We start from the raw sequence: 17,546 nt of genomic DNA, 5'->3' as shown, positions 1-17,546 counted from the left end.
GCCTTAAACAAGTTACTTCACCTCTGCCTCAGTTTTCTTCTATAAAAAATGAATAGAACCGACTTCATAGACTTGTAGTAAGAATTAACTGAGATAGCACGTACATTCTACTGTGCACTAAATGTTCAGTACTTCAGTACCATCCTTATCACCAATCAAGTCTTCTTCCTCCAACCTCTCTAGGATGTGAAGTGATAGCTGTGAATACCCGCTCTACAAGCCAAACCTTTATTTATAAATGTGATGCAGTTCTCTGTACCCTTCCCTTGGGTGTGCTGAAGCAACAGCCACCAGCTGTTCAGTTTGTGCCACCTCTTCCTGAGTGGAAAACATCTGCAGTCCAAAGGATGGGATTTGGCAACCTTAACAAGGTAACTTGGCCTAGGCACCCCTCATCCCATTGTACAAATACCAGTCATACTGCCCTCTGCTCAGAGAGAAGAGGGGTTTGCATTTTTGTACATTTTGCTGTACTCTCATCTCTGTGATAACAGGGTGATGCCTGTCAGTTCATTCAGTTCACTGCCTGATTATATATAAAGTGTCCATGAGGATTTAGTCTTCCGGGGTCACTTTGCAAACCCAAGCCTAAAAAAAGAGAGCTCTAAATGTTGTCCTAAGTAATACATTTATAATAGGGATTTCTAGGCTTGTGTTGAGAGTAGATTAGAAGAAACTTGAATAAGATTGAGGAAGAAGTACTTCCTGCTGAGGCACAGCTGTGCTTGAAGCCCTCTTTTCTGAACTGTCACCAGCTCTTCTGCTCCTTTTTCACAATAGGTGGTGTTGTGTTTCGACCGTGTGTTCTGGGATCCAAGTGTCAATTTGTTTGGGCATGTTGGCAGTACCACTGCCAGCAGGGGTGAGCTCTTCCTCTTCTGGAACCTCTATAAAGGTAACTGCTTTCTACTTCTGATCTTTTTCATATCCTTATAGGAATAGAGAATTAGGAATATTCTGGTTTTTCTCAAATATATGTCTTGATTTTTCATTAACTCAAGAAACAATTTCTGAAATCCCTTCTAGGTGCTGGGGATATGGGGGGAAAAAAACCCCTGCCTTCAGTGAGCTCACAACCTAGTGGGGGATGCAGTAAGGAGGTAGGCAGTCTCAGAACAGGGCAGTAAGGAGGGTGACAGAGTGAAAGCCCAGGGCACTGCAAAGGACAACAAAAGGAAGACTCAGCCCAGCCAGGAGGGCCGGGCCCGGGCAAGCTTCCTGGAAGGGGAAGCTTGTATTCCTCGTTCTCCGACTTCTGCGTCTGACTTGCCCCGAATCTTTGATTACTTCTCTTAGAATGTATTTATCAAACTCCGACCTCCTGTTTTACTTCCTTCTGTAATTGGATTGCTCTTAATTCTATATAGAGCTAAAAAAAAAGGGGTGTATATTTAGACCCTACCTCATTCCAAAAAAAGAATGTAAGACATTCTACCGTGCAACAGTATGAAGAGGCATGGCCTTGACAATGCAGACGCATCAGTTACCCATCACTCTCCTCACTGCTTAATATTGAAACATCCTTCACTTGGCCAGGCCACTACCTCCACAGGGGAGGCACTTTGTTCCCGGGGCACATTGCTTTCCCACAGCAGTGGAGTGCTCTTTCCCTTTCCCCCTCCAGGCCATCAAGCCCTGTCAGTGATAGCCTCACTCTCTCTCTCAGACCTGTTGACTTCTTTTCCGTTGCCCCCACCCAGTCTAAGCCACTCTCACCTCTTACCTGTTCAGTTGCCAGTAGTCACTAACTGCTATCCCTGCCTCTCTCTTTGGATAGCTTTCCACTATTGTGGCCGTTACAGAGGCTCGTGTAGTCCAGCCCTTCGCTTCTACTATCAGCTTCCTCACTGTGCATCCCCACCACCCCCGGTATCCCCCCTCCCCGGGCTCCAGGCACACTTGTCGGCTCTCTTGGAGTCCTGCGATGCACCATACTGTTTTCTCCTTCAGGGCCTGCATGTCCTGTGGCCTGGGGCTGGAGTGCTTTTATTTCTCTTTTCTTCTCATCATGGCATACTCTACGTCCAGCCTTCAGGTCTTGACCTAAATGTCACTATTTCAAAGAGGACTCCAGGACACACATACCCCCACTGCCTCAAATCTCAATTAAGTCCCTGTATCCTTTTCTCTGTATCCTGTGTTTTTCTTCATAGCTTTCATCACAGTTCATAAATATGTATTTGTGATTATTTATCTCTTGATCTGTGGAGTATATAGTCCTAGCTTTTATATCCCCAGCATCTAGTACTGTGCCTATCACATAAGCCTGTTGCATAAATATTCACCAAACAGGTGAGTCAAGGTAGTGATGGGCTTGGAGGGGCCTAGGATAGCTAAAAGGATGTAGCCCTTGTCATGGAGCTATCTAAGGAGGTTAGGGCTAAGAATTCTATGCCTAAATAGAGGGATACTTGTTAGTTTTCTTTTGTTAGCAAAGTCTGAAATTACATCTTTAGGACTTCTGTATTCTGCAAAGTGATAAGCAGTGAAATACGTGAGTCACACCTCACTCACTATAGTTTACCGGCTCCCTTTTGGGGATAGATTTCAAGTTGCTGTTTCGGAAACGTAACTTGTCTTTAGCATGAGTGGTGCATGTCTGTTGGTTATCAGATTTCAGAGCGCCAAGTATAATGTGGGCCTGATAAAGAAGTTCTTGAGCAAAGTCTGTAGGAATACCCTGGAAATGTCCTTTCTGTTTCCCTAGCTCCAATACTATTGGCACTAGTGGCAGGAGAAGCTGCTGGCATCATGGAAAACATAAGTGATGATGTGATTGTTGGCCGATGCCTGGCCATTCTCAAAGGGATTTTTGGTAGCAGTGCAGTGCCTCAGGTGAGTGAGTGGGTGGGGGCAAGTGGGAATCTAATGCAGGGTTTGACGTTTTCTCTTAAGTTGCAGCATAGGTTCTTGGTCAGGACAGTTTCAGCGAGAATTAAGAAGTGTGTGCTGGGTTTACATGAACGCTCATGTTTGGTGTTCATGCCCTAAGTGTGGGATTCAGAAAAGCCCCCCAGTACATGAGCTGGGGGATTGAGATGGCTGTTTGCTGCACTTCTCTGCTTGTCTGGTCCGTTGTCTCTGCTTGTGGAATTATACCCCCCACCCCTTTTAGACAAAGGGGCCAAACTCCCTCAGGGAAGTCTTAAAAGAATCTCTTAGTACTTTTTTCTATCCTTTAGGCCCACTGAAACACTTTTAGACCTTAGGATTCCTTTGAGAGGAAGTGTATTAATGCTTCATGTGAATTTATAAAAGAATGAAGGTCAAGTCCTGGGTAGATCTCTGGATTCACAGACAAGAAGGCAACACGGGAGATTCCTTGCAGGCTGAAGGCATTTCGCATTGTTTTGCAGCAGCAGCATTCATCACTTGGCTAAGTGACTCATCTCATGCCTGCTGCCTTTTTATCTCGCGCGTGTGTATCCCCGCCCACTGCAGCTTTTCCATCTTTCAGAGATGACTGGTTGTCATTCGTGTCCAGAAATAACTTCTGCTCGTGGTTTTTCCTTCAGCCCAAGGAAACTGTGGTGTCGCGCTGGCGTGCTGATCCCTGGGCCCGGGGCTCCTATTCCTATGTAGCTGCAGGATCATCTGGAAATGACTATGATTTAATGGCTCAGCCAATCACTCCCGGCCCCTCAATTCCAGGTGCCCCTCAGGTGAGCAACTGGCAAACTACCTGGGCTTATTTGGGAAGAGGCCAGGATCTCAGGGTAAAAATGATGCCACTGATCTTTTTACATTTTAGTTGTTCTGTCCTTGAAGCCTTGTGGATAACGAAGAACAGAGGGAGAGGGAGGAGCAGTATTATTTGTGTCTGATTTCTCACATTTTGGCTTTGTAATCTAGGCAGTCTGTGTTCAGAATGGAAGAGTCCAGAGTATAAACCAATTACTTTTTCCTTATTCAGATTTTTGTCCCTAAAAAACAAAACCCACAACATTTTTAATTGTACCCCATTTTGTAATGGCTTATAGGATCGTTGCAGGGTCTCAATTCACTAGGGACCTCCAGAGCATGTCCCTGAGAATAACCTTGGGTCATTATCTAGACAATGCCAGACCCTGCTCCAGAGAGTAGTAAGGGTTCCTTAGGACCCTGTGGTCATGTCTGCCCTGAGCTAAGAGGCAAAAGTGTTCCTGACTAAGAACAAATGCTATATTCTCTATGGTTCAGAGTAGTCAGGAACCCCCCCAGTAGGTACTACATGAGGCAAAGGAAGCTCTAGAACTAGGTATCCCCAGAGTTAAACTGATAAATAAGAATAGATGCAGGTAAGCATCACCCTAGAACTAAGGCTGGGCTGAATTTTATTGTCTTGTTTCTACTTCTATCAGTTCTAGGAAAATGCATGCTGATAAGGGAGATCCTTTTTTGGTAGAATGATGGACTAGTGATGGGGTGGGGGGAATCAGCCTTCAAGGGCCAACAAGAATTTGGCAGTTCAAACACAACAAGAATAAAGGTATATTTGCAACCTGTTGATTTTCTCTTAATTTTTTTCCTGAAATAGCCAATTCCACGACTCTTCTTTGCTGGAGAACATACAATCCGTAACTACCCAGCCACGGTCCATGGTGCTCTGCTGAGTGGGCTACGAGAAGCAGGAAGGATTGCAGACCAGTTCTTGGGGGCCATGTACACCCTGCCTCGCCAGGCCACACCAGGCGTTCCTGCACAGCAGTCCCCAAGCATGTGAGACAGATGCATTCTAAGGGAAGAGGCCGATGTGCATGTCTTTTGCTGCGTAAGGAAAGCTCTTCTAGCAATACTAGATTCCACTGAGAAACTCGCCCCGGCACCTGGGCTCCTGATCAGCTGCTGGAGCTCATGAAGGTCAGGTGGCCAAGGAGGTTGCTCTGGTTTTGACAAAGGAGGGTGCCTCCGTTGAGTGACTTAGAGCTAGGGAGGCATTAGTGTGGAAGCCTGTGTTCTTCATAAAGACTGAGGCAAGCAGGTGCTGTGAGAGAACATCTTGGTCTCTTGGTGTGTGGTGTTTTTTTTATACTTTGAGAATAAAACTTCATATAAAATTAGTCCTATCTTTCTTTTGTTTCCCCTTAGGGTTAGAGTTGTGTTAACTCTAATAAGTTGTGTTAACTCTAATAACTCTAATAAGACAAGAGTGTTATTTCCTTTGGAAATGCCAGTTTTATGCATGTTTAAATACGGGGGATGTTGGGGCCGGCCCGGTGGCGCAAGCGGTTGAGTGCGCGCGCTCTGCTGCAGCGGCCCGGGGTTCGCTGGTTCGGATCCCGGGCACGCACCGACGCACTGCTTGGCAAGCCATGCTGTGGCGGCGTCCCATATAAAGTGGAGGAAGATGGGCACAGATGTTAGCCCAGGGCCGTCTTCCTCAGCAAAAAAAAAAAAAGGAGGATTGGCGGATGTTAGCACAGGGCTGATCTCACAAAAAAAAAAAAAATAATAATAATAATAATAATAATAAGGGGGATGCTTACATAAAGGAGGAAAATGGTTAGGTCAGGTCAGAAGATAGGGTTGCAGGGGTGGGGTTCCCATAGAAGCCGTGGGCTTCCTGGTCTCTGTGGAGCTAGACTTCCCCACTGGGATTATCGGGCGACCGTGTGCCAAAGATGGGAACCTGCAAGTCAAGCATGTGGCTATTAGGAGACTTTAAATTTTCAAGATAAAACACAAGACTTGACACAAAATTTGGGTGGGTCTCTGGTAGACTATTCTTGGCTTTAGTCCCTAGATTCCCTCCATGGGTATGTGCTAACTTTCTATTTCTCTCCCAGGTATTGGTATAAAAGTTTTCAGAAGTGTTAAATGAGGAGGAGATCAAGAATTTAGGTACCTTAGCTGGTATATTAGTTTCCTGGTGGTGCTGTAACAAACTACCGCTGCAGGCTCTGAGCAAAGAGCCTTTTTCAGCTTCTAGTGGCTGTATTCCTTGGCTTGTGGCCCCTTCTCCATCTTCAAAGCACGTTACTCCAGTCTTGCTTCCATCATCACCTTCTCTTGTTCTGTAGTCAGATCTTCCTATGTCTCCCTCTTATATGGACAGTTGTGATTTCATTTAAGATTCACCCATATCATCTCTCCCATCTCAAAATCCTTAATCACATCTGCAAAGTCCCTCTTGCCATATAAAGTAAAAACATTTTGACAATGAACAGTACCTGTTCCTTCCCAAGGGCTCCTAACAGACTATGTTACTAGCATGTACGTGATCTGCTTCTTGAAATCGATTTTACTCGTTAGTCAATTCTTCCCTATGATTAGTCTAAATGAGGTTTTCCTCTTAGTAAGATTTAAGGAACATTACACTGTGGGTCTGATTGGAAGAGGAAGATGGAAAGGGTTTCTTCTCTAGTCTTGGAATGAGTGACAGCAGTGTGAAAAATTGGCACACCAGGATCAGGGCAAGGGGTGAAACTGTGATGTGGAGGTGAGAACAGCGTGCAGTGGGAAGTATATGGACTTCAGGGCGTGACCTATAGTTGAATCCCAGCCCTGCCATTAATACTGTTACCTCAGGGGGGTTAGGGTGTCTGATCCAGTGGTTGGTGCTTTTTAACAAGTTTTTGTTTTTTAAATAAATAGCATAGGCAGCGTGAGAGACAGACAATTGTTTTTTGTGTGTGAAACAACAGACAAGCCTAAAAATAAACTGTAGCAATGAAATAGGTACTATATGATTCTAACTCCAATTCAGTTATGTGGGCCCTCAGCATGTCCTTTTCCAAGCCTCAGCTGTGTTTCCAGTCCTTACAGCATCAGTAATTGGCTGAGTGTTTTAAACAAAATGCAGTGAAATATACAGCTGCATGAATGCACAGAAGAAAACAGTTGTATGCAGAGATGACATCAACACAAATGGCATCACTGACTCACACTCACACAGAGCACATGGAAACTAGGGAGCTTTATTGGTTACATATTGTGCTGCAGAGCCAACAGACAGCATTAGAGCCAGAGGATACATGCAGACAGGCAGCTTCAACTATACACATGCACCCAAGGAGCCCTGAGTCACTGCTCATGGCTTCGCCCTGGTTTCCAGCAACAGGGTCCGGCCTCCTTGGTCCCATGCTTGGAGCAGGAATGTAGAAGCTGCTGCACCTAGACTCCAAGGGGCAGGGGTGAGACCAGAGCACCTGCCTGAGCGAGGATGTGTGGACTGGCAGATACTGATGTCCCCTAGCAAAGGGGCCTATAATGCAATAACAGTTTATTTGAGGGCTATTTCCCTAGCCCTCCCAATCTTTAAAATACAAAAAAATAGACTTTATTCTCTTAAAAATACATTCCGTTCAGTACATGTTCTGAGCTGTGAAGCAGCAGGAAAACAGGGCCCCTTTCCTATGATCTTGGTTCTGAGGCTTTGAGGAGACCCTGGTCCCCACCCAGGGTGTTCAAAAGATAAGATCATGCCTAAAAGCAGTCTTGTCAGAGTAACAGCAAACCCCCACACCAACAAAGGCAGCTAGGGACTCAGAGGCAGGGTCTCTATTCCTTTACTGGGAGATGCTAGCACTTGGCACTAACCCACTAAATATAAAGAACTAAAACTGCCCCAGGACGACAAGGCCAAGATCAACATAGACTCCCACACCCCCTGAGGGGGGATGATTTATGTGCAAGCTTGCCTGTGGCCGAGGCTGGAGTCCCTAGCCCCATTGCAAATCCTTTTAACCCACACCATACCTATTTCAGTGCCACTCGAAAGCAAAACCAGCCCTGGCTGCTTTCCCCACCTTCCCTGCAGCTTTCTCCGGCTGTTTTCAGTACCAGAGTGGTGAGAGGCAGGCGGCGGCAGGTGGAAGAGACCAGCTCTGCTTCCTCCAACCAAGCAGCCCTGGAGTGCCAGGTTCCCCAGCCTCGCTAGGAACCCTCCCACAGCCGTACACCTGCCAGTAAAATTGAGTTAGAGCCAAGCTGCAGAAGAGGCTTGTGATAAAGCGGGTTTGTTGGCTGGGACAGTAGGAACATTCGGCTTGATTAGACTATTCAAATACCAGGTCTTTCCTTTATTTGGAGGTCTCCTCCAGGACCCCTGATGGTGAGGCCTGGGTCCAGATGGTCACACCTAGATTGCTTTTTAGAAACGTGCCTTCCAACTTTGGAATTTGAGAGCCAGCCACTTGAAGCCCAGAGGAACTGAGCCTCCAGCCTTCTCTTGCTATTACAAATAGTATTTTCTGCAATGCTGAGGACATTTAAAAATAAAATCTATTTTACAGCGGTTCTAGAAAGTGTGCAGATTAAGGAAACAAATAAAATATTTTTCCTGAAACTGTTACAATCAAACCCTATTGCACTCAGATTTTAAGATAGCAGCCCCAGCAAGAGGGTACCACAGCTGTCCCTCTTCCACAGAGCATTTTGGGTAGCGGCAGATGTTGGTGCTGCTGAAATGTGGAAAGATCCAGACTTTGGCACCAGGAGCTACAGCACCAGAATCCAGGGCTCCAACGCCCAAGGACGAGAATTATTGGCGAGATCTTTGTAGGCGTGGCTTGGCGCCCTTCTGTTTCCACCAGCAGAGAAGAGCCACAGACTTAGTTTCCTAGCCCCTTAGTTGACCACCACAGAGGTCAGTTTCCTTTGGACTCTCAGGGTTGCCAGCCAGTGAAGGACAATGACAGGGAGGCTACAAGTGAGAGGCTGCAGCCTTGAGCAAGCTAGTTTCTGGCCAGTGACCCAGGAGAAGCAGCAGGAAGAGATTCTGAAAACAGCATCGTAGGTTGAGTATCTGAGGCAGCAGTGTGGAGGAAAGGCAAGCCACGTGACAATGCCCTTAGACAGGCAAAACTCCAGAAAATGGAAGTATGAGCAAAACATTCCTGTCCCTAAAAGTAAGGTAGGTGCTCCCCAAGCCTCCTCCAGGATTGCCAGGTCTGATGTAGACAAGGACAAGATGAACGCTGGTTCCCACACTGAGTGGAGGCAGAGAAGACAACTCAAGAAGCACAGGAACAGGAGATACACCAGCTTGTGTCATGGGAAGCACCTGGCCTGAAAGCCAGGAGATACTGTGTGGCACTGGGCAAGGCTGGTGCCAGAAGGAGCCGTAGAGACCATCTCATCTAACCCTTCATTTTACAGACTGGAAAAGTGAGGCTGAGGAAGCTGCTCTGAGGTCATCCTCATGACATTAAAACATGGGGAAACTGGAAAGAATAAGGCCTAGAAAAACAATCAAAGGCAGGGAGGAGGACACATTATTCCCCAAACCCATTTAGATGATACCTTCCAAAAGCAAGACACCCTCACAGGATGGTGGAAACAAAAGAATCTTAGAATGCCAGATTTAAGACCCTAAGAGACCATCCATTTCAAAGAACTCATTTTACAGATAGGAAAACTGAGGCCCTGAGAGGACAATGACTTGCCCAAGGTCACACAGCAAGGAAGTACGAAGCCATGAAGAAAATTTAGCTTTCCTGACTGCTAGTCTAATGCTCTCTTTCACTATAAAGGAAGAGTGTCTGCTTCATAAAGGTAGCATCTGAAAGGGATCCCTTCTTTGAGAGAATGCTACAGACAAAACAGTGCCAAGAATATATGGTTCTTTTTAACTTCCCATGTGAATGTTATAAAGAAACTAATCAATTTTTATTCATGTGGCTTCCTAAAAGGTTTGCTGCATTTTGAGCTGTATAAACCTGGGGCCCTTAAATGGGCATGTATTACCTTTTCCTCCAATGAAGTCATCATAATGATAGTTGGTTTGCAGGAATCAGGGGCCCACTTCTGTAGGAATGCATCAGCTTGGTAAAGTGCGATACCTCCTCCGTGGGGGATGAAGGAGGAGGAACAGAGTCCATGCCTTTCATGGAGCTATTGCTTTGTGGAGTGACTAAAGGGAAATCGCTTCCTCCTGTCCACTTTCCCCCTTGCTGGGCGCTTCCTAGAAGGCAGAGTATGCTGGGTCAGGCCCAGTTTAGTCTGGGAATAGTCCAAAGGTGGAAACGACGAAGTCAACTTCAAGTCTCCAGCCACAGGAGAGGAGCAAGCAATGCCAGCAGCATTATTGGTGCCCAGGGAAGGAGATGCGTGAGGCTTGCGCACTTCCACGTGCCTTTGGAAGGTGAGCAGAGAGACGGGGTTGGGGGAGGGATGATGTCATTCCAATAGGTGGGTACCCGTGTGCTCTGCCCCCAGGAAACAGTGGTCAGCAGGGGGCCAGGTCAGAGAAGCTTGAACCTAAAGGGTAGTCCCATAATGGCTTAGAGGCAACAGACCTCTTCTGCCATAAAAGTCTGAGGAACTCCACAGGGCAAAAGAATAGAAGCCCCTAGATGGAGCTGAAGGCTGGTCAGTCTTAGTGGGTACTTAGACCCCTAGGGCCAACGAGGAATGAACTGGATGCGGTGAGGAGACTAAGAAATCAGAACATTAACCACACAGAAGGGGCTGCCCTATGACACAGAAACAATCCACCAAGAAGCAGAGAAGAGCTTTTGGCTGCCGTTGTGTGGTAGGGACGCAAGGGGTTTCTATATCTTTCCCCATTTGGGGGCCAGAATGACCCATCCTACCTGGGGGACAGGGACAAGGAGAGAGGACTCATGCATCAGCGAAGGCTGGGCCTGGGTGACTATGTCCAGCTTGTAGTTTCCGATCCCCTCTGGCCAACTGGCAAAAATGACCTGAGCCACAGCCTGGCTCGCTGCCTCAGTCTCCCAGCCAAGGCCTGGTGTCTGTCTAGCCTGGTTAACTGGCCTTGGAGCCTTCACAGGGCGGGAAGCTGGGAGAGCTGAGAAGCAGGAGCAGAGGAGACAGCAGAGCTCACCCAGCTGGCTCAGTTCTCCTCAGCACAGGGCCTGGCTGGCCGTAACCGTTCCTCGGCCCGTACTCGCCCAGGCTCTGGCAGCCCCTGCTTCGCAGGCAGTTCAGACTGTTCCAGAGAGTTGTGCGGTCGCCTGTAGACACTGAGTGTACAGTCGTCACCTTCCTCCTGTGCCAATAAATGACAAAAGTGAGCGGGGGGGGACAATACAGTGAATAAGAAGACGCCCTGACTCCCCACCCCAATGGTCCTCTCCAACCTGGCAAATGGAGATTTAGCACATAGAGTCCATAGCATTAACTGCAAAGATATGCTCTGGCCTGAGGACAGGCCAATATAAGACTTCTTTGGGAATCAGGGTAGACTACGAACTCCAAGCTGCTAGGAGCTCCTAGAGAAGACGGGAAGGCTCACAACAGAACAGGAGCCCTATAGAGGTCAAGGCCTGGAATGGGGGCCAGCAGTCCTTGAGTTCTGCACATGCAGGCTGCATGCTTCTCAGGGTGAGAGCCATTTCCTTGGGCGGGGGGTGGGGGGGTGTTGCTGAAAAGGAAGCTGGACGGCTCTTTTCCTACTTCTCACCTACAAACCACCAAAAAAGCTCACATGCTGCCCTTTCATATCCCATACCTGCCCCTCATCCTGTCTCTCAGATATCCAAAACTTCAGGGACCTAAACACCCGTATGTTTCTCCGCTCCTCTTCTACCAGAATTCTGCTTTTCTAATATTCTCTCCTCCCAAGCAAATGCAGATCAAGTATGAGTGCGAAAGTCAGGTTGGCAGGGTAGAAAGAAGATGGGATTTAGAAACAGGAATCTTGGATTCAAATCTTAGTTCTTCTAGTAATTCAGTTGGGTGGCCTTGGGGAAGGCACTTTATGTTTCTAGCTCTCAGTTTCTACATCGAAAAAATGGGGATGATGCTCAAGATTGAATGAGATAGTGGGTGGGGAAGTGCTTTGTCAAACATTAAGTACCATGTAAAGAGTTACAGGGCTTTTCAAGTTAACACGCAGTTACCTGCCTTTGGAAAGAAGGGAACAATGTCTAGGTCCAAAATGTCTTTCATCATCATAGGCTCCACATCTAAAAGACACTCCCGGGGGGCTTCCCCTTCAGATGCTATTCTGACCCTCAACTAAGGAGGTGGTTCTGGAGTTATCTATCATGTAATGAGCCATACTGAACCAGCCCGGCTCTCAGACTGATGATATAATGGGCTAGACAGGTGTCTGAGGCAAAAGAAAGTGATGGTCGGGCATAAAGCTTATAAAGTAGGCCCAGTGTAAGCCCTAGCTCTCCTCATCCCTACATGCCAGCAGCTGGCAAAGTTCTGCAGTCTAAACTGAGACAGGTCAGAACTCGTTTCCCTGGCTCCCATCTCTGTGCTCTACAGAAAGGGCACCCGGCTTCCTCCTCTCACCCAGAGCTTCCCAGCAGCTGCAGCTGGTTCCCCTGCTTCTAGGTGCTGCTCTGCGGGGCCATAAGGGAGCTCTTTTGGCCACTCTGGCAAACCAAGAGCACGCAGGCCACATCTCTCCTTTTTGTGTGGCCTTCACGTGTGAAGGCAAAATGGAGGAGACAAATTAGGAGAAAGACTGTGGAAATTCATGCCACTCTCTGCCAAATACCTTCTTCATGATACTTGATTCTTCTCACCTTATTTTCAACAGTTCTCTGAGCTACCCAGTTCTACCCAGTGTTTCCCAGCCCTACAGTCTCCACAACCCTGAGTCACACAGGTGAGGGCAGAACAGAGTACAGGAGAAAAAGGGAAAGTGAAAGGAGGGGGAAGGGAGAGAGGACAAGGAGGGGGAGAGGAGAGAGAGAGAAAGAAGCGGGACTTACCATGCCCGCTGAGTGGTTCCAGGCTGCAGCCGTGACAGCATCTACCCGATTCCGACGAGTGAGCACCTCTGACACGGTGAGGCTACTTTGGGTCCTTCTGGAGGAGAGCTCGGGGGCATCCCCTGCATTTCCTACCCTTCTAGTGCCCTGCTCAAAAAGGTATGACCTTGGCTGTTCAAGGTCTGAATAGTCTGTGGAAGACCTCTGGGTGTAGGCATTGGTAGATTCTACATTTTTAATTATTCCAGCTGATGGGTCTTCTAAAGAGTTCAAGTCTCGCCTGCTCTTCCAGGCATTCCGCACAGTAACATGTCTGGCATCTGAAGAGCTCACTTCTGAAGGGGCACTATGGCTTTTCCACCTGATTGTCTCCGCTGGGGGTACATGGCTATTCCTCTCCACAGGATCTGATGGCTTGATGATAATGCTGCTCCGAGAGACCACTGTTTCTGGCCTGTTCTTCAGGGGCCCATCTCCCGTTCTTTCAGCTTCTGTAAACTGCAGGGTGATGTCATGTTTGTGAATGGAGAGCTCAAAGGGGGAGCTGACGTGGTTGCTAACTGACGTGAGCTCTGGTGGCCCAACCTGGATGTTGCTGGTGGAGGTGTGCCTCTCCCGCAGGCCCTCGCCTGGGTTGGCTCTGGGGCTGCTGTTGTCAGAGGGGTAGATAGTAATGCTGCTTGTCACTATGTTTGGCCCTGGTTTGGAGGTGGATTTCTGTTTCTCCAGTGTGGCCTCGGTTCCAGATCCTCCCATAATTTTTTTCACATCCTTATCAATGATGACAGGTTTGATGATGGCTCTAGACCGCAAGGCCTCTCTGGGGCTGAAGGGCCGTTGGCTTTTTACCCCGGCACCGTTGGCATCTGGGAACTCCATGGCATTGGTGGAGGCTCTGACTGGTTTCACAGATTCATTTTCATTTTCTGTCCCAACATCTTTATCATTCTCAAACAGGGAGGTTCTGAGTCCGCCTCGGGATTTGGCTTTTTCTCTAGAGTTGAGCTGTTGTTTGGGCTCTGGCTCTGGAGTCATGGTTGTGTTTACCAACTTGGCAGTAACAAGAGATACCACGTCCATGTCGTCATCCGAGTCTGGCTTCTCTCTGCCACTGGATTTGATGACTCGACACCTCAGGGCCTCATGCTGACTGCTGTCTTCCATCACAACTGCTATGGGTTGATCCACTCCTTTATTTGGGGTTGAAAAGCCCTGAAGGATATTCTCTTGGCTCCTGGAGCTATAAGGATACTTTGATAAAAGGGGAGCCTTGGGATTTGGGGAACTGGTATCAGCCTCTGGGCCATTGGCAGTCTTTTTGCCCTTAGAGAGCCCTTCTGAGGAAGATCTTCGAGATGAGGCCAGAGCTCCAATGGCCTTAGAACTGCCAGAGTCCAAGGCCTGAGTTATTTGACTTCCACTGCCAGGCACCTGCCCCCTCTTGCCAAAGAGGGCCTCAGCAGAGGTGTCAGAAGTCTTGTCAGCTCTACCCAGTATGTCGTTGGGAACAGATCCGTGGGTGCTATCGCCAAATGTTCGTGTCGTCTTCTCTACTTTTCCCTTCAACCCACTCTCAGCACCTGGCTTGGGAGCACCCTTCCAAACTTTATTGTGCTCCTGAGCAGCTGGGGGGTAGCGGCTAAGCACAGATGGCTGCTCCCTGGCCTTCTTCCCTTCACTCTGAGAGGAGCCAGATGCAAAGCGATCTTCAGTTCTCTTTGTATCCTGAGTCCCGCTGTCTGCGCCTGCCCCTGTGTTGGAAGCTTTGGCTGCCCTCCTGTTGGTGAAACTGGGAGAGGAAACCTGCCTGCTGCTCAGAGGGTAGTTTTCACTATTGACAGCAAACTCTCTACTGCCGTGCCTTTCCCGCTTACTATGAGGGGACAGTTCCCGCGGCGCGTGCCTGGACATGGGGGCCTCGCTCCCACGGCCTCTGAACTTCGTCCTCTCGTGCCTGCCTCTGCTGGACAGGAAGGCCCCCTCTCCCTCCACCTCCCCGTTCTCTAACTCTTTCTGTCTCTTGATCTGTAGTTTTATCTCCTCCAGCTGGCTGGCCAAGAGTTTGTTTTTATTTTGTTCACTTAGGTAATTATCCTGAAGGTCACTGTTTTTGGCCCTCATTTTCTTAAGCTCTTCTTCCAAAGATTCAAAATGTCTAATTTGTGTCTTAAGTTTCTCAATCTCTTGGTTAAGGTCTTTGACCTTGTTGTCTTCCTGATTTCGGTTCTTCTCATTTTCTGACTTGTTCCTTGTTTCATTCTCCACCTGCTTTAGGTAGTCCAGGCTGCCCTTCCTCCTCGATCCTTTGGACGGCAGTGCGGAAGAGATGCCATCCTCAATCCGTAGGTCGTTCCTTTCCAGAAGATTAGAAGCATTCCTTGTATAATCTCGGTTCACTTTTTTGTTCTGTTCCAGTTTTTGAGTGAGCTCTTTTATCAGTTTCTCATTTTCTTTCTCCTTTTCATTCAAGTATTTTCTCTCACTTACAAAGCTCAGAGTTAATGATTTCAGCTTTTCTAGCTCTGACACTAAACTCTGCTCAGTTTTGTCCAGGCGGTCCTCGGAAGATTCCAGTTCTTTCACTTTGACCCTGAGCGTTTCCAGCTCAGAGGAGATTTTCTTTGTCAGGTTTCTCTCCTCATTCAGGCTCAAACAGAGTTGGGTACAGTCATTCTTACTCCTGCTAAAGGCCTCCTCTAGCTTCTCCAGTTCAGCCATGCGTTTCTGAAGCTGCTCAATCTCAGATTTCAGCTCCCGGGTGAGGTTTTCCTCCTCTTCAAGTTTCTCCTTCATCAGCTGACACAGATCTTCCGCCCTCTTAATTTCCTCATCTTTGCCTTCGATTCTCAGCACTCGCTGGCGCAGCACTTCAATCTCAGCCAACATGCTCGAGTTGCTGCCTTCTGCCTGTATCACCTTGTCCTGGAGATCCAGGAGCTCATCCTCAGCTTTCTGGAGGTTTTTTGTGGCTTCCTCCAACTCATCAAGGCGGCGGCTTAAACTCTGTAACTTAAACCGCAGATGGCGGCTAGAGGCAGTGTCTTTGTAGCTTGTAACTTCGGCCATGTCTACTGCCAGCCAGTGTGGGCTCCTAGAGGCATCCAGTTCCACTAGGGGGGATGAGAAATGGTTACCTTTCTCCTGGCATCCACAACCTTCTTTGGCAGCTGGAGACCATTATCAGTCTATAGAAGGAAAGCAGAAAGCACATCAGGCAGCAAATCTAAACTCTGCACTTCCAATCCCCATTGTGAAAAAGAGCTCCCATATATAATACTTGTGCCTAGAACATAGCAGGTGCTCAAATTTGTTGCATGAATGAATTTGAATAAATCTGCGGGAAAACAGGTTCTTTCTGGCTGATACTGAACTGATAACTAGTTTCACCCTAATGAAGAATGCCACCAGTAGCAGCAAGGCAAAAAGACACAGAAGAAATGCCTCATTTCTCATGGCAGCTCTAAGGAATTCTTAACCACTTGCCACCTGCATAATCTCAGGACAGTCGTTAACTTTTCTACAAGTCATTAAATAAACAGCCTTGATTTTACTTATAAAACCAACCTTAGTTGTAAAATAGGGACAATGATGCCTACCATATCTCTCCCCAGGACTGTTCTGAAATAATGCATGGAAAGCTCTCGGTAAGAAAGCAGTAAACAATCCTAAGACTACTAAGAACCACAGCTTCAGGGAAAGTAGACTAGTTAAAAACATCACCCCCTGACACAGGGAGATAAGAAGACCTGGGCTCTGTCAGAGGAGAAAGGGAGGGCTGTATCCCAGAGAACTGATAATCTTGGGCCTGCCTTCACTTGAGTTCAGAATTCGAATTCACACTGCCTTAGTGGTCTGGTATCAACTTGCCGTCACTGAGAAGCTAACCTAAAATGGTCTCAACCTAGTAATATCCCTGGGAAACCATGTTCACCTCCCAGAAGTAAATAATACTCAGGAGAGAGAGAGACTGTCTACCATGGTCACACAAGAGTCCCACAGATAAAGTCCTGCTCAACCTGAGTTTACAATTCCAACTACAAAACACATAGGGATCAATCTTTCACTGTGACTGAACAAAGGAGGTTTATACTAATAAGAACCAAAGTTAGTAAGATAGACTAGAGACCACAAATTAAGTACATTCCAATGTTTAAAGTCATAAAAGATGGAATCAAAAACAAGAGACAAGAACAAGATGCTATCAAGTAGGATCAGAAGATTGAAAAATTAACCAAATAGAATTGCTAGAAATGGAAAGAAAAATGGCAAATTAGATGCAAATGAAGAGAGTATAGTGGTTAAGAAGAGATATGAGGAAATTACAAAAGGCAGCACAGAATTAAAAAGACTGAAAACGTGAAAGAGACGTTAACAGACAGGGGAAATAAAAGAAAGAGGTCCAAAGATGAGGAAGTTTAAGAGGTGGTCCAAAAGGAGGGAACAGAGAGAATAGGGAGAGGCAATATCTGAAGAGCTACTAGCTACGAATTTCCAAGAGTTGATGAAAGAGTCTCAACCAAGCAGGATAACAATTAAATCTAAACCTAGATACATCATAAGGATACAGCAGAATACCACAAAGAGAAGATCTTCTCAAACAACAAGAAGGGAAAAAAAGACAAATATTCTATGAAAAAACAACAACTGAACTGGCTTCTCAGTAGAAACTTTTAAGTAGATGTTAAGGAGAAGAAAAAAGACATAATATCTTTAAAGTTCTAGGAGAAAATAACCGTAACCTAGAAGTAAATGCCCAGTGAAACTATGAAAGGATGTACAATTAATTGGAAACACTTTCAGAATAAAAGGAAAATAAAAACCTATGTGTTTATTATTATTATTATTTTTAATAATTTTATTTATTTATTTTTTCCCCCAAAGCCCCAGTAGATAGTTGTATGTCGTAGTTGCACATCCTTCTAGTTGCTGTAT

General features: G+C 46.8%; 2 protein-coding genes across 6 annotated transcripts in view; one reads left to right on the top strand and one right to left on the bottom strand.

The window, feature by feature from the left end:
• The window catches only part of KDM1A (lysine demethylase 1A), a 57,674-nt gene extending 52,635 nt beyond the window's left edge, over nt 1-5,039 (top strand). For both annotated transcript variants that reach the window (XM_087446592.1, XM_004425701.3), the window contains 5 exons: nt 184-371; nt 781-895; nt 2,708-2,835; nt 3,516-3,662; nt 4,517-5,039. In XM_087446592.1, coding sequence (XP_087302718.1) covers nt 184-371; nt 781-895; nt 2,708-2,835; nt 3,516-3,662; nt 4,517-4,702 — 764 coding nt within the window. In that variant the 3' untranslated portion in view covers nt 4,703-5,039. The remainder of the gene's footprint in view (nt 1-183; nt 372-780; nt 896-2,707; nt 2,836-3,515; nt 3,663-4,516) is intronic.
• Nucleotides 5,040-6,880: 1,841 nt separating this feature from the next.
• Nucleotides 6,881-17,546, bottom strand: part of LUZP1 (leucine zipper protein 1) — an 82,176-nt gene continuing 71,510 nt past the window's right edge. For all 4 annotated transcript variants that reach the window (XM_087446589.1, XM_087446587.1, XM_087446588.1 and 1 more), the window contains 2 exons: nt 12,615-15,799; nt 6,881-10,933 (listed from right to left, as the gene is read on the bottom strand). In XM_087446589.1, coding sequence (XP_087302715.1) covers nt 10,778-10,933; nt 12,615-15,680 — 3,222 coding nt within the window. In that variant the 5' untranslated portion in view covers nt 15,681-15,799 and the 3' untranslated portion in view covers nt 6,881-10,777. The remainder of the gene's footprint in view (nt 10,934-12,614; nt 15,800-17,546) is intronic.

Source organism: Ceratotherium simum, chromosome 22, assembly GCF_057802395.1.
Source record: "Ceratotherium simum simum isolate JZ-2026a chromosome 22, ASM5780239v1, whole genome shotgun sequence".
In the NCBI taxonomy this organism is placed as follows: Eukaryota; Metazoa; Chordata; class Mammalia; order Perissodactyla; family Rhinocerotidae; genus Ceratotherium; species Ceratotherium simum.
Note: the sequence above shows the minus strand (reverse complement) of the source record. Positions and strands in the feature narration are given on the sequence as shown.